At 45.3% G+C, this 15000-nt stretch overlaps 1 protein-coding gene across 1 annotated transcript in view; it reads left to right on the forward strand.

The window, feature by feature from the left end:
* LOC134086941 (chemokine-like protein TAFA-1) overlaps nt 1-15000 on the forward strand; it is a 65511-nt gene that overhangs the window by 45294 nt on the left and 5217 nt on the right. Inside the window, exon 3 of the mRNA XM_062540139.1 lies at nt 8222-8362. Coding sequence (XP_062396123.1) covers nt 8222-8362 — 141 coding nt within the window. The remainder of the gene's footprint in view (nt 1-8221; nt 8363-15000) is intronic.

Below are 15000 nucleotides of genomic sequence, written 5' to 3' on the forward strand. Positions count from 1 at the left end.
CACAGCGCACTCTAAAGCACACACACACACACACACACACACACACTCACACACACACACACACACACACACACACACACACACACACACACACACACACACACACACACACAAACACAGCCCACTCTAAAGCACTCAGACAAAGCCACAGAGCATTCTAGCTCACTTCACACACACACACACACACACACACACACACACACACACACACACACACAGAACCCTCAAGCGCTGCTGGCAAACACTCACCGCAAACTGGTGTTCACCACAGGGCTACCCACTGACTGGGGTGGGGTGTGTGTGTCTGTGTGTGTGTGTGGGGGGGGGTTATCAATCTCCTGTGTGTGTCCCCCTCCCTCCTTCCTCACTAGTATCTCCTGTGCGCTCTCTCTCTCTCTCTCTCTCTCTCTCTCTCTCTCTCTCTCTCTCTCGGTGTTGTTCTACGTCAGGGCGTCAGGCCTACGGGCCGACAGGCTGAGTATTTAATTGCTCCCAAACAAGTTTGTCGTTCCATTAACCTTTGCGGTGAGCGTGAGCGTGAGCTGTCTGGCTCGGCTGATGATTAATCTGCATCCTCCTGGTACTGTGCTGCACACACTGGGGATGATGGGGAGGGTGGCAACCCCCTGACTGCCACTACCCAGGGCCTGCTGAACTGTAAACACCCCTGACTGGCACTACCCAGGGCCTGGTGAACCGTAAACACCCCCGACTGGCACTACCCAGCGCCTGCTGAACCGTAAACACCCCCGACATCAAAACTCACGGAAGACGGCGTCACGGTTCACCGCCACGCTCATGACTTCATGACTCCATTTCCTTGTGAGGAGGTGAAGCCGAGCAGTGATGAGCGCCGTCTCGTGCTGGTGACGAGGCGAGTAGCCATGGTGACGAGGCGAGTACTGTAGCCATCGTGTCTGTCTGCACGACTGCGCCTGTGTTATGACACTCTTGCATCGACTTGCGCTCAAAAGCCTTTACCTAAGAGCGGGAGACATCACTTAAAGCATTGTGCTCAAAAGCCTTTACCTAAGAGCGGGAGACATCACTTAAAGCATTGTGCTCAAAAGCCTTTAAGAGCGGGAGACATCACTTAAAGCATTGTGCTCAAAAGCCTTTACCTAAGAGCGGGAGACATCACTTAAAGCATTGTGCTCAAAAGCCTTTACCTAAGAGCGGGAGACATCACTTAAAGCATTGTGCTCAAAAGCCTTTACCTAAGAGCGGGAGACATCACTTAAAGCATTGTGCTCAAAAGCCTTTACCTAAGAGCGGGAGACATCACTTAAAGCATTGTGCTCAAAAGCCTTTACCTAAGAGCGGGAGACATCACTTAAAGCATTGTGCTCAAAAGCCTTTACCTAAGAGCGGGAGACATCACTTAAAGCATTGTGCTCAAAAGCCTTTACCTAAGAGCGGGAGACATCACTTAAAGCATTGTGCTCAAAAGCCTTTACCTAAGAGCGGAAGACATCACTTAAAGCATTGATCGCACCCAGCGCATTTTCACCCAGGTCTGACACCTTTGGAAAGTCACAGAAAAAAACAACTCTTTTCACACCGTTCCATTCAGGTTATGCCAAAAAAAACCTTGCAAAACCTGGGCCAATCAGCAGCCCTGCTCAGCGCGCTGTAAGCCCTGGGCCAATCAATAGCCTCGCTCCCCTGCTCTAAGCCCCGGGTGTGTGACCCTGTGGGTATTTCCAGCGCTGGATGGGGAGCTGCTGATATAAAAAGCCTCCCATGGTGCAGTGTAGTCGCCTCAATGCCAGCAACAGGCCACAGCACAATAGTGTCTGCAGCAGCACAAAGGGGAACAGCAGCACAAATGTCAGCATCCAGCACCATGCTGCTGCTGCGGCGGGATCCTGCGCTTCACTAAAGCCTGACTGGTTCTGGAGCACCGGCCCAGCTGCTCATCCACTGGACCTGTGCTGTGGGATCTGGTGACTGTCTTTAGGATAGTTCACCTGTGCAGTCCACTCCTCCCCATGGCCTCTACAGTAGAGATAGCACACCTGTGCAGTCCACTCCTCCCCACTACATTAGAGATAGCACACCTGTGCAGTCCACTCCCCATGGTCACTACAGTAGAGATAGCTCACCTGTGCAGTCCACTCCTCCCCATGGTCACTACAGTAGAGATAGCTCACCTGTGCAGTCCTCTCCCCATGGCCACTACACTAGAGATAGCACACCTGTGCAGTCCACTCCTCCCCACTACACTAGAGAAAGCACACCTGTGCAGTCCACTCCTCCCCACTACAGTAGAGATAGCACACCTGTGCAGTCCACTCCTCCCCACTACAGAAGAGATAGCACACCTGTGCAGTCCACTCACCTGTGCAGTCCTCTACTCCCCATGGTACTGGTAATATGCTCCAGGACGCGTGTGCAGGCTCACTGTATCCCCACCCAGAGTGAGGGAACATTACATCTTTAGTACATCATCAGGCTGACGGCACGCTTGAAAGAATCTCCATGTCTGCGTGTACTCCAAGAGTAAATGTAAACGTGCATTAAAATCTCCATGTCTGCGTGTACTCCAAGAGTCAATGTAAACGTGCATTAAAGTCTCCATGTCTGCGTGTACTCCAAGAGTCAATGTAAACGCGTGTTAAAGTCTCCATGTCTGCGTGTACTCCAAGAGTCAATGTACATGCGCATTAAAGTCTCCATGTCTGCGTGTACTCCAAGAGTCAATGTACATGCGCATTAAAGTCTCCATGTCTGCCTGTACTCCAAGAGTCAATGTAAATGCGCATTAAAGTCTCCATGTCTGCGTATACTCCAAGAGTCAATGTACATGCGCATTAAAGTCTCCATGTCTGCGTGTACTCCAAGAGTAAATGCGCATTAAAGTCTCCATGTCTGCGTGTACTCCAAGAGTCAATGTAAATGTGCATTAAAGTCTCCATGTCTGCGTGTACTCCAAGAGTCAATGTACATGTGCATTAAAGTCTCCATGTCTGCGTGTACTCCAAGAGTCAATGTAAATGTGCATTAAAGTCTCCATGTCTGCGTGTACTCCAAGAGTCAATGTAAATGTCCATTAAATGGCATGTTTAGAAGGCCCCTGGGAGCAGCTGTTAATGGGCCATAAGCGGTACGATCTGATCCTATGGCTCAATTAAGGTTGGCCAATACCCTGAGGACTGAGTATGCTGCACAGCTCAGCTGAGACTACCACAGCTACATATCAATGAGAAAAGGATAAAAGCCTCATGAATATTTCACCTGCTAGCATCAATCATATACATCAGCTCTCTGCAGTTTATTCAGCTCTGAGGCTGCCATGCAGGATGGACCTGCACAGTGGGAGAGGCCGTGTTTGACATGATAGATGATAACGCTACCGCAATGTACCGTGTTATACATGATAGATGATAACGCTGCCGCAATGTGTCGTGTTTTACACGATAGATGATAACGCTACCACAATGTGTTGTGTTTTACGATAGATGATAACGCTGCCGCAATGTATTGCGTTTTACACAATAGATGATAACGCTACCGCAATGTATTGCGTTTTGCATGATAGATGATAACGCTACCGCAATGTGTCATGTTTTACACAATAGATGATAACGCTACCGCAATGTGTCGTGTTTTACACGATAGATGATAACGCTGCCGCAATGTATTGCGTTTTACACAATAGATGATAACGCTGCCGCAATGTGTCGTGTTTTACACGATAGCTGATAACGCTGCCGCAATGTATTGCGTTTTACACAATAGATGATAACGCTGCCGCAATGTGTCATGTTTTACACAATAGATGATAACGCTGCCGCAATGTGTCGTGTTTTACACGATAGCTGATAACGCTACTGCAATGCGTCGTGTTTTACGATAGATGATAACGCTACCGCAATGTGTCGTGTTTTACGATAGATGATAACGCTACCGCAATGTGTCGTGTTTTACACAATAGATGATAACGCTGCCGCAATGTGTCGTGTTTTACGATAGATGATAACGCTGCCGCAATGTGTCGTGTTTTACACTATAGTTGATAATGTTAATGCAATGTATCGTGTTTTACACGATAGATGATAACGCTACCGCAATGTGTCGTGTTTTACATCACAGATGATAACTCTGCCGCAATGTGTCGTGTTTTACGATAGATGATAACGCTGCCGCAATGTGTCGTGTTTTACGATAGATGATAACGCTGCCACAATGTGTCGTGTTTTAAACATTAGTTGATAATGTTAACGCAATGTATCGTGTTTTACACAATAGATGATAACGCTGCCGCAATGTGTCGTGTTTTACACGATACATGAAAAACGCTACAGCAATATGTTGTGTTTTACACGATAGTTGATAGAGCTTCCACGATGTAACCTATTGTGTTTTACAGGATAGTTGATAACGCTACCACAATATGGAAGGCTGTATTGTGTATTACCCAATAGATGATAAAGCTATCACAATGTATTGTGTTTTACACGATAGCCTAGATGATAACGCTACAACAATATGGACAGCGCCATCCACAGAATTTTGATAGTTAGAAAATGTAACATTGAAAGAAAAAAATAGTACAACTACATACATTGGAGAATAATGAAGGATACATTTTAACAACAATGATCATGGTTTGAAATCACTAATCCAGTCCATTTTACTGGATGTACAGTATGCAATTCATTTAGACTGATTAATCACAGAGTAAGTCATCATTTGAACTGCTTGACAGCCCTCATAAAAACTGCTCTGTGACATCTCATGTCTCACAGTGAATATATGAAAACTTCACTGGGACTTCTCATAGGTCTCCTAGTATCAGTCTCATAGGTCTCCTAGTATCAGTCTCACAGGTCTCCTAGTATCAGTCCCATACTGTAGGTCTCCTAGTATCAGTCTCATAGGTCTCCTAGTATCAGTCTCATACTGTACTGTAGGTCTCATAATGTAGTATCAGTCCCATACTGTAGGTCTCCTAGTATCAGTCTCATACTGTACTGTAGGTCTCATAGTATCAGTCCCATATCGTAGGTCTCCTAGTATCAGTCTCATACTGTACTGTAGGTCTCCTAGTATCAGTCTCAGGTGTGGTACAGCAGAGGTGCCTCTCATGCAGCGTTTATACGTCCTCCCTCCCTCCTCCAGCCTCGATCCTCACTGATCTACATAACGAATGATGGGGCAGCAACAATGGGGTAGTCTAGCCTTCTACTATCTTTCTTTATGTAGATCAGTGAGGATCGAGGCCCGAGGAGTGAGGGAGGACGTATAAACGCTGCATGAGAGGCACAACATGTCTCAGGTGTGGTAAAGCAGGTCTCAGGTGTGGTAAAGCAGGTGTCAGGTGTGGTAAAGCAGGTCTCAGGTGTGGTAAAGCAGGTCAGGTGGTCTCTGGTGTGGTAAAGCAGGTCTCAGGTGTGGTAAAGCAGGTCTCAGGTGTGGTAAAGCAGGTCTCAGGTGTGGTAAAGCAGGTCTCCTGTTCCACTGTCAGCCATACGGTTGAGATAAGACGACTTATTTATGCTGGAATACGAGCATTTTCTACCTGGAATAGTCCGGAGTGTTCCTGAGCGAGTCCGCTACTGGAGATTCCAAGGCTGAGGGCCTCCAGGTTCTCATGGCTGCTGCTGAGGTCATTAATAACCATTAGGAGTGCGGCTGCCACAGTTGCTGCTGGAGGCCTGGGGGTGGACCAGCAGCGTGTTCTCAGTCACACGAGGGCACAGGGTAGCACAGCGCTCTGGTGGAGCTTGTGTTGGCAAAGAGAGGCGTGGCGCGTGATGAGGAGAGCTGTGTGGGCGTGTTGATGCCAGTATGCAAGCGTGGCGTGGCGTGGCGTGGCGTGGCGTGGCGTGGCGTGGCGTGGCGTGGCGTGGCGTGGCGTGGCGTGGCGTGGCGTGGCGTGTGATGAGGAGAGCTGTGCGGGCCTGTTGATGCCAGTACCCAGGCGTGGCGCGTGATGTGCGCAGTGGTGGCTGTGGTGGGGGCATCTTCACCCAGCAGCCCGATGGGCAGAATTAGCCGAGCGTGTGCTAATCACTTGAAGGGCCATTACTCAATCTCACAGAGTGTACCTACAGGCCTCACACACACACACACACACACACAAACACACACACTCAATCTCACAGAGTGTACCTACAGGCCTCACACACACACACACAAACACACACACACTCAGCTCACAGAGTGTACCTACAGGCCACACACTCAGCTAATACATCTGCCTCAAACAACTCCTCTCTCACTTCACACACATAAAACACACACACACACACACACATGCACATGCACACACACACACACACACACACACACACACACACACACACACACACATACACACACACACACACACACACACACACTCAGCTAATAGATCTACTTTAAACAACGTCTCTGTCACTGCACCATCCCCAACACACAAACACACACATATGCACACACACACACACACACACACAAACCCCCCCCCCCCCCTCCTTGTGATGTTGTGCATTAACACAAATAGCCTCTTCCTCAGAGGCCTGTGTGCCCTTCTGATGTGTGCAGTATCTCAGTGTGTGTGTGTGTGTGTGTGTGTGTGTGTGTGTGTGTGTTCTGCGGCTTGGTACTGATCCAGGATCTGTGGGATGTCAGATGGAGTCAACAGAGCCGGCGCTGGTTCTGCAGCTGAGGGGCGACACACGGCCTGTTTGTAGCCGTCCTGCTCTCTCTCACACACACACACACACACACACACACACACACACACACACACACACACACACACACACACACACACACACACACACAGGCACTGCAGGCCCACTCTGCTTCCGTCTCTGTCAGGCACGTGCGACTGCATTAAACGCGCTTGACTGAGTTCAGATCACTTGCTTAATCCAACTTCACTTGAGGATTTCACGAGTCAACTGAAACTGACTGAAGTTCTGAAGAGTATCCATCTCAACTGAAACTGACTGAAGTACTGAAGAGTATCCATCTCAACTGAAACTGACTGAAGTACTGAAGAGTACTGAAGAGTATCCATCTCAACTGAAACTGACTGAAGTACTGAAGAGTACTGAAGAGTATCCATCTCAACTGAAACTGACTGAAGTACTGAAGAGTACTGAAGAGTATCCATCTCAACTGAACTGACTGAAGTACTGAAGAGCACTGAAGAGTATCCATCTCAACTTAATTTGAGTCTTGTTAGCTCTCTGGGGATACTTTCACTTGGAAACAATTGTCATTATTCCACATTACAGTGTCATTAGTGTTTAATTATTGTTTAATAAAGACATTTGTACAAGTTAATGTGATATATTATCTATTTGTACAAGTTAATGTGATATATTATCTATTTGTACAAGTTAATGTGATATATTATCTATTTGTACAAGTTAATATGATATATTATCAATTTGTTCAAGTTAATGTGATATATTTTCTATTTGTACAAGTTAATGTGATATATTATCCATTTGTACAAGTTAATGTGATATATTATCAATTTGTTCAAGTTAATGTGATATATTATCTATTTGCTCAAGTTAATGTGATATATTATCTATTAGTACAAGTTAATGTGATATATTATCTATTTGTACAAGTTAATGTGATATATTATCAATTTGTTCAAGTTAATGTGATATATTATCTATTTGCTCAAGTTAATGTGATATATTATCTATTAGTACAAGTTAATGTGATATATTATCAATTTGCTCCTCCTGTTATTAGAGTGTAGCCCTAGTCGTAGTGTACCAGCATAAAGGGAACATGGGTGGATCATAGACTGTATATATATATATGTATATATACAGCCTATGGGGTGGATCATAGACTGTATATGAAGTCTATGGGGTGGATCAGACAGAGTAGGACTGTTTGGATGGAGTAGACACAGGACATGGGCAGGTGGTTACTATGGTTACTGTTGCGTCCACAGGACATGGGCAGGTGGTTACTATGGTTACTGTTGTGTCCACAGGACATGGGCAGGTGGTTACTATGGTTACTGTTGCGTCCACAGGACATGGGCAGGTGGTTACTATGGTTACTGTTTAGTCCACAGGACATGGGCAGGTGGTTACTATGGTTACTGTTTAGTCCACAGGACATGGGCAGGTGGTTACTATGGTTACTGTTGCTGTCCACAGGACATGGGCAGGTGGTTACTGTTGTGTCCACAGGACATGGGCAGGTGGTTACTGTTGTGTCCACAGTTGCTATCTCTCGTTTTCTCTGTGTCCAGAAGGCGGGACATGCGAGGTGATCGCTGCTCACCGCTGCTGCAACAAGAACAAGATCGAGGAGCGCTCTCAGACCGTCAAGTGCTCCTGTCTGCCGGGGAAGGTGGCAGGGACCACACGCAACAAGCCCTCCTGCGTCGACGGTAAGCAGGACAGCACACACACACACACACGTGTCAGGACAGTAGACGGTGAGTGGACAGCACACACACACACACGTTTCAGGACAGTAGGCGGTGAGTGGACAGGGCTGAAGCACAGTATACTCTAAAGGGCTGAAGCACATACAGTATACTCTAAAAGGCCAGCACATACAGTATACTCTAAAGGGCTGAAGCACATACAGTATACTCTAAAAGGCCAGCACATACAGTATACTCTAAAAGGCCAGCACATACAGTATACTTTAAAGGGCTGAAGCACATACAGTATACTCTAAAGGGCTGAAGCACATACAGTATACTCTAAAAGGCCAGCACATACAGTATACTTTAAAGGGCCAGCACATACAATATACTCTAAAGGGCTGAAGCACATACAGTATACTCTAAAGGGCTGAAGCTCATACAGTATACTCTAAAGGGCCAGCACATACAGTATACTCTAAAGGGCTGAAGCACATACAGTATACTCTAAAGGGCTGAAGCATACAGTATACTCTAAAGCACCAGCACATACAGTATACTCTAAAGGGCTGAAGCACATACAGTATACTCTAAAGGGCTGAAGCACAGGAGGGTGCTGGCAGCTCAGCAGATGCAATAGAACATTCTGGCATGAATGAATTCATTTGCTCATGTGCGTGCCACAGTTTGATGTAATGCTTATGAGCTCAGTTATTATACAAACCTGAATCCCCAAAATGATTACTAGGACAACAGAGCCCAGTGAATTATTCCAGCAGGCATATTAGGGCTACGCATATATTCCACCTACTAAATCCACCGCATTCCATATTGTAATTTAAAAGAAATGTGAAGGTTATGCTAATTCAATTGATTCCAGATGCAAAAGCAGGCGTATGAAGCAACATTAACCTTCACACACAAGCCAGCAGACTAAGGAGATTTGTGAAGCAGCGAGGAAACGCGCCGGCTGTTTTGATTTGGTGACGCACTTTTCTCCTACTGTCTGTTTCCATATGCTGCACTTCAAAGAACTTTATCCAGGGTGGGAACATTATCGCGCATTGATTGATGGAAGTAGATCGATACGGCGCAGCCGGGGAGGGGAGTGGAAGGGGAGCGGGAGCGGCGGAGGTTTTTTAACGGCGTTTGGAGCGTCTGGCGTGCTGGGTCACCACTGCAGCGTCTCGTCCCAGAAAAGTCCGCCTCCCCGGGCCGCCGTTATTAATGTCCTGTCGTCCTGAGTAACGAGCCGGGGGAGGCGTGCTGCGCAGGGACAGAGCTACCGTGCCATCCCAACCAGAAACACCATCGCCATCCCAACCAGAAACACCACCACATCGCCATCCCAACCAGAAACACCATCGCCATCCCAACCAGAAACACCACCGCCATCCCAACCAGAAACACCATCGCCATCCCAACCAGAAACACCACCACATCGCCATCTCAACCAGAAACACCACCGCCATCCCAACCAGAAACACCACCGCCATCCCAACCAGAAACACCATCACATCGCCATCCCAACCAGAAACACCATCACATCGCCATCACAACCAGAAACACCACCACATCGCCATCCCAACCAGAAACACCATCGCCATCCCAACCAGAAACACCACCACATCGCCATCTCAACCAGAAACACCATCGCCATCCCGACCAGAAACACCACCACCGCCACCACACCCATGTCCACCACCACCCCAACCACCACGAACCCAACCAGAAACACCATCACCACCACCACCCAAACCGCCACCATCCCAACCAGAAACACCATCAACACCACCACCCAAACCGCCACCACCCCAACCACCATCACCACATCCACCACCACCACCCCCCCAACTAGACACTAATCCCCAGCCTGCACCACCACCCCAACCCGAAAGACCACCACCACCACCACCACCCCAACCACCACCGCCACCACCCCAAACAGAAATGAACCCCCAGCCTGCACCACCAATACCAACACCAACACCACCACCAACACTACCATCACCAACACCACCACCCCAACCAGAAACTAACCCCCAGCCTGCAACACCAACACCAAAAACAGAAGTGGTTCTCGAATATGATTAAAGTCCATCAAAACAGCGCTGACCTAACTGAAACATTTGTGTATCACACACATCAAACTTTATATATAATAGCATGTGGCTTTCAGTATCACACACATAAAACTGCCTCTTATGAAGGTATGTGGTGTTCAGGGCCACAAACACAGTTTTTTCTGTTTTCCTTCCGAGACAGAGGAGCTCAATAAACTGGATTTGTGTCAACAGAGGAAATCTTGCCTGAGGCATTTCAGCCATCGACTTGTTCTAACCTTGGATACATTTAAACATAGAAGCTCACCTGACAAGCCAAAGCAGGTTCAGAGAGGCGTTATCTACAGTACTGCATCCACACCACACCACACACCACCTCTGGACCCACTTCCTGTTGTACTCAAAGATCCTTCAAGCAGCACATTGCTCTGTGCAAAGTTTCCTTTGATTTCTGGTGTAGACATGAAATCAGTTGAAAAATCACACTTTATAGACCTACATCACCATCACACCTTATAGACCTACATCATCATCACACCTTATAGACCTACATCATCATCATCACATCATCACACCTTATAGACCTACATCACCATCACACCTTATAGACCTACATCATCATCACACCTTATAGACCTACATCATCATCACACCATCACACCTTATAGACCTACATCATCATCACACCTTATAGACCTACATCATCATCACACTTTATAGACCTACATCATCATCACACCATCACACCTTATAGACCTACATCACCATCACACCATCACACCTTATAGACCTACATCACCATCACACCTTATAGACCTACATCACCATCACACCTTATAGACCTACATCATCATCACACCTTATAGACCTACATCATCATCACATCATCACACCTTATAGACCTACAGTACATCATCATCACACCTTATAGACCTACATCATCATCACACCTTATAGACCTACATCATCATCACATCATCACACCTTATAGACCTACATCACCATCACACCTTATAGACCTACATCATCATCACACCTTATAGACCTACATCATCACCACATCATCACACCTTATAGACCTACATCATCATCACACCTTATAGACCTACAGTACATCATCATCACACCTTATAGACCTACATCATCATCACACCTTATAGACCTACATCATCATCACACCTTATAGACCTACATCACCATCACACCTTATAGACCTACATCATCATCACACCTTATAGACCGACATCATCATCATCACACCTTATAGACCTACATCATCATCACACCTTATAGACCTACATCAACATCACACCATCACACCTTATAGACCTACATCATCATCACATCATCACACCTTATAGACCTACATCACCATCACACCTTATAGACCTACATCACCATCACATCACCATCACACCTTATAGACCTACATCATCATCACACCTTATAGACCTACATCATCATCACACCTTATAGACCTACATCATCATCATCACACCTTATAGACCTACATCATCATCACACCTTATAGACCTACATCACCATCACACCTTATAGACCTACATCATCATCACACCTTATAGACCTACATCATCACACCTTATAGACCGACATCACCATCACACCTTATAGACCTACATCACCATCACACCATCACACCTTATAGACCTACATCATCATCACACCTTATAGACCTACATCACCATCACACCTTATAGACCTACATCATCATCACATCATCACACCTTATAGAGCTACATCAACATCACACCATCACACATTATAGACCTACATCATCATCACACCATCACACCTTATAGACCTACATCATCATCATCACACCTTATAGACCTACATCACCATCACACCTTATAGACCTACATCATCATCACACCTTATAGACCTACATCACCATCACACCTTATAGACCTACATCATCACACCATCACACCTTATAGACCTACATCACCATCACACCTTATAGACCTACATCATCATCACACCTTATAGACCTACATCATCACACCTTATAGACCGACATCACCATCACACCTTATAGACCTACATCATCATCACATCATCACACCTTATAGACCTACATCAACATCACACCATCACACATTATAGACCTACATCACCATCACACCATCACACCTTATAGACCTACATCATCATCACACCTTATAGACCTACATCACCATCACACCTTATAGACCTACATCATCATCACATCATCACACCTTATAGACCTACATCAACATCACACCTTATAGACCTACATCATCATCACATCATCACACCTTATAGAGCTACATCAACATCACACCATCACACATTATAGACCTACATCATCATCACACCTTATAGACCTACATCAACATCACACCATCACACATTATAGACCTACATCACCATCACACCATCACACCTTATAGACCTACATCATCATCACACCTTATAGACCTACATCACCATCACACCTTATAGACCTACATCATCATCACATCATCACACCTTATAGACCTACATCATCATCACACCTTATAGACCTACATCATCATCACACCTTATAGACCTACATCATCATCACATCATCACACCTTATAGAGCTACATCAACATCACACCATCACACATTATAGACCTACATCATCATCACACCATCACACCTTATAGACCTACATCATCATCATCACACCTTATAGACCTACATCACCATCACACCTTATAGACCTACATCACCATCACACCTTATAGACCGACATCATCATCACATCATCACACCTTATAGACCTACATCAACATCACACCTTATAGACCTACATCATCATCACACCTTATAGACCTACATCATCATCACACCATCACACCTTATAGACCTACATCATCATCACACCTTATAGACCTACATCATCATCACACCTTATAGACCTACATCATCATCATCACACCTTATAGACCGACATCATCACACCTTATAGACCTACATCATCATCACACCTTATAGACCTACATCATCATCACATCATCACACCTTATAGACCTACATCATCATCACACCTTATAGACCGACATCATCACACCTTATAGACCTACATCATCATCACACCTTATAGACCTACATCATCATCATCACACCTTATAGACCTACATCATCATCACACCTTATAGACCTACATCATCATCACACCTTATAGACCTACATCACCATCACACCATCACACCTTATAGACCTACATCACCATCACACCTTATAGACCTACATCATCATCACATCATCACACCTTATAGACCTACATCATCATCACATCATCACACCTTATAGACCTACATCACCATCACACCTTATAGACCTACATCACCATCACACCTTATAGACCTACATCATCATCACACCTTATAGACCTACATCATCATCACACCTTATAGACCTACATCATCATCACATCATCACACCTTATAGACCTACATCACCATCACACCTTATAGACCTACATCATCATCACACCTTATAGACCTACATCATCATCACACCTTATAGACCTACATCATCATCACATCATCACACCTTATAGACCTACATCATCATCACACCTTATAGACCTACATCATCATCACATCATCACACCTTATAGACCTACATCATCATCACATCATCACACCTTATAGACCTACATCACCATCACACCTTATAGACCTACATCACCATCACACCTTATAGACCTACATCATCATCATCACACCTTATAGACCTACATCATCATCACACCTTATAGACCTACATCATCATCACATCATCACACCTTATAGACCTACATCATCATCACACCATCACACCTTATAGACCTACATCACCATCACACCTTATAGACCTACATCACCATCACACCTTATAGACCTACATCATCATCATCACACCTTATAGACCTACATCATCATCACACCTTATAGAGCTACATCAACATCACACCATCACACATTATAGACCTACATCATCATCACACCATCACACCTTATAGACCTACATCATCATCATCACACCTTATAGACCTACATCACCATCACACCTTATAGACCTACATCACCATCACACCTTATAGACCGACATCATCATCACATCATCACACCTTATAGACCTACATCAACATCACACCTTATAGACCTACATCATCATCACACCTTATAGACCTACATCATCATCACACCATCACACCTTATAGACCTACATCATCATCACACCTTATAGACCTACATCATCATCACACCTTATAGACCTACATCATCATCATCACACCTTATAGACCGACATCATCACACCTTATAGACCTACATCATCATCACACCTTACAGACCTACATCATCATCACATCATCACACCTTATAGACCTACATCATCATCACACCTTATAGACCGACATCATCACACATTATAGACCTACATCATCATCAAACCATCACACCTTATAGACCTACATCATCATCACACCTTATAGACCTACATCATCATCATCACACCTTATAGACCTACATCATCATCACACCTTATAGACCTACATCATCATCACACCTTATAGACCTACATCACCATCACACC

The sequence above is a fragment of the Sardina pilchardus genome, chromosome 7 (genome assembly GCF_963854185.1).
Source record: "Sardina pilchardus chromosome 7, fSarPil1.1, whole genome shotgun sequence".
Taxonomy (NCBI): domain Eukaryota; kingdom Metazoa; phylum Chordata; class Actinopteri; order Clupeiformes; family Clupeidae; genus Sardina; species Sardina pilchardus.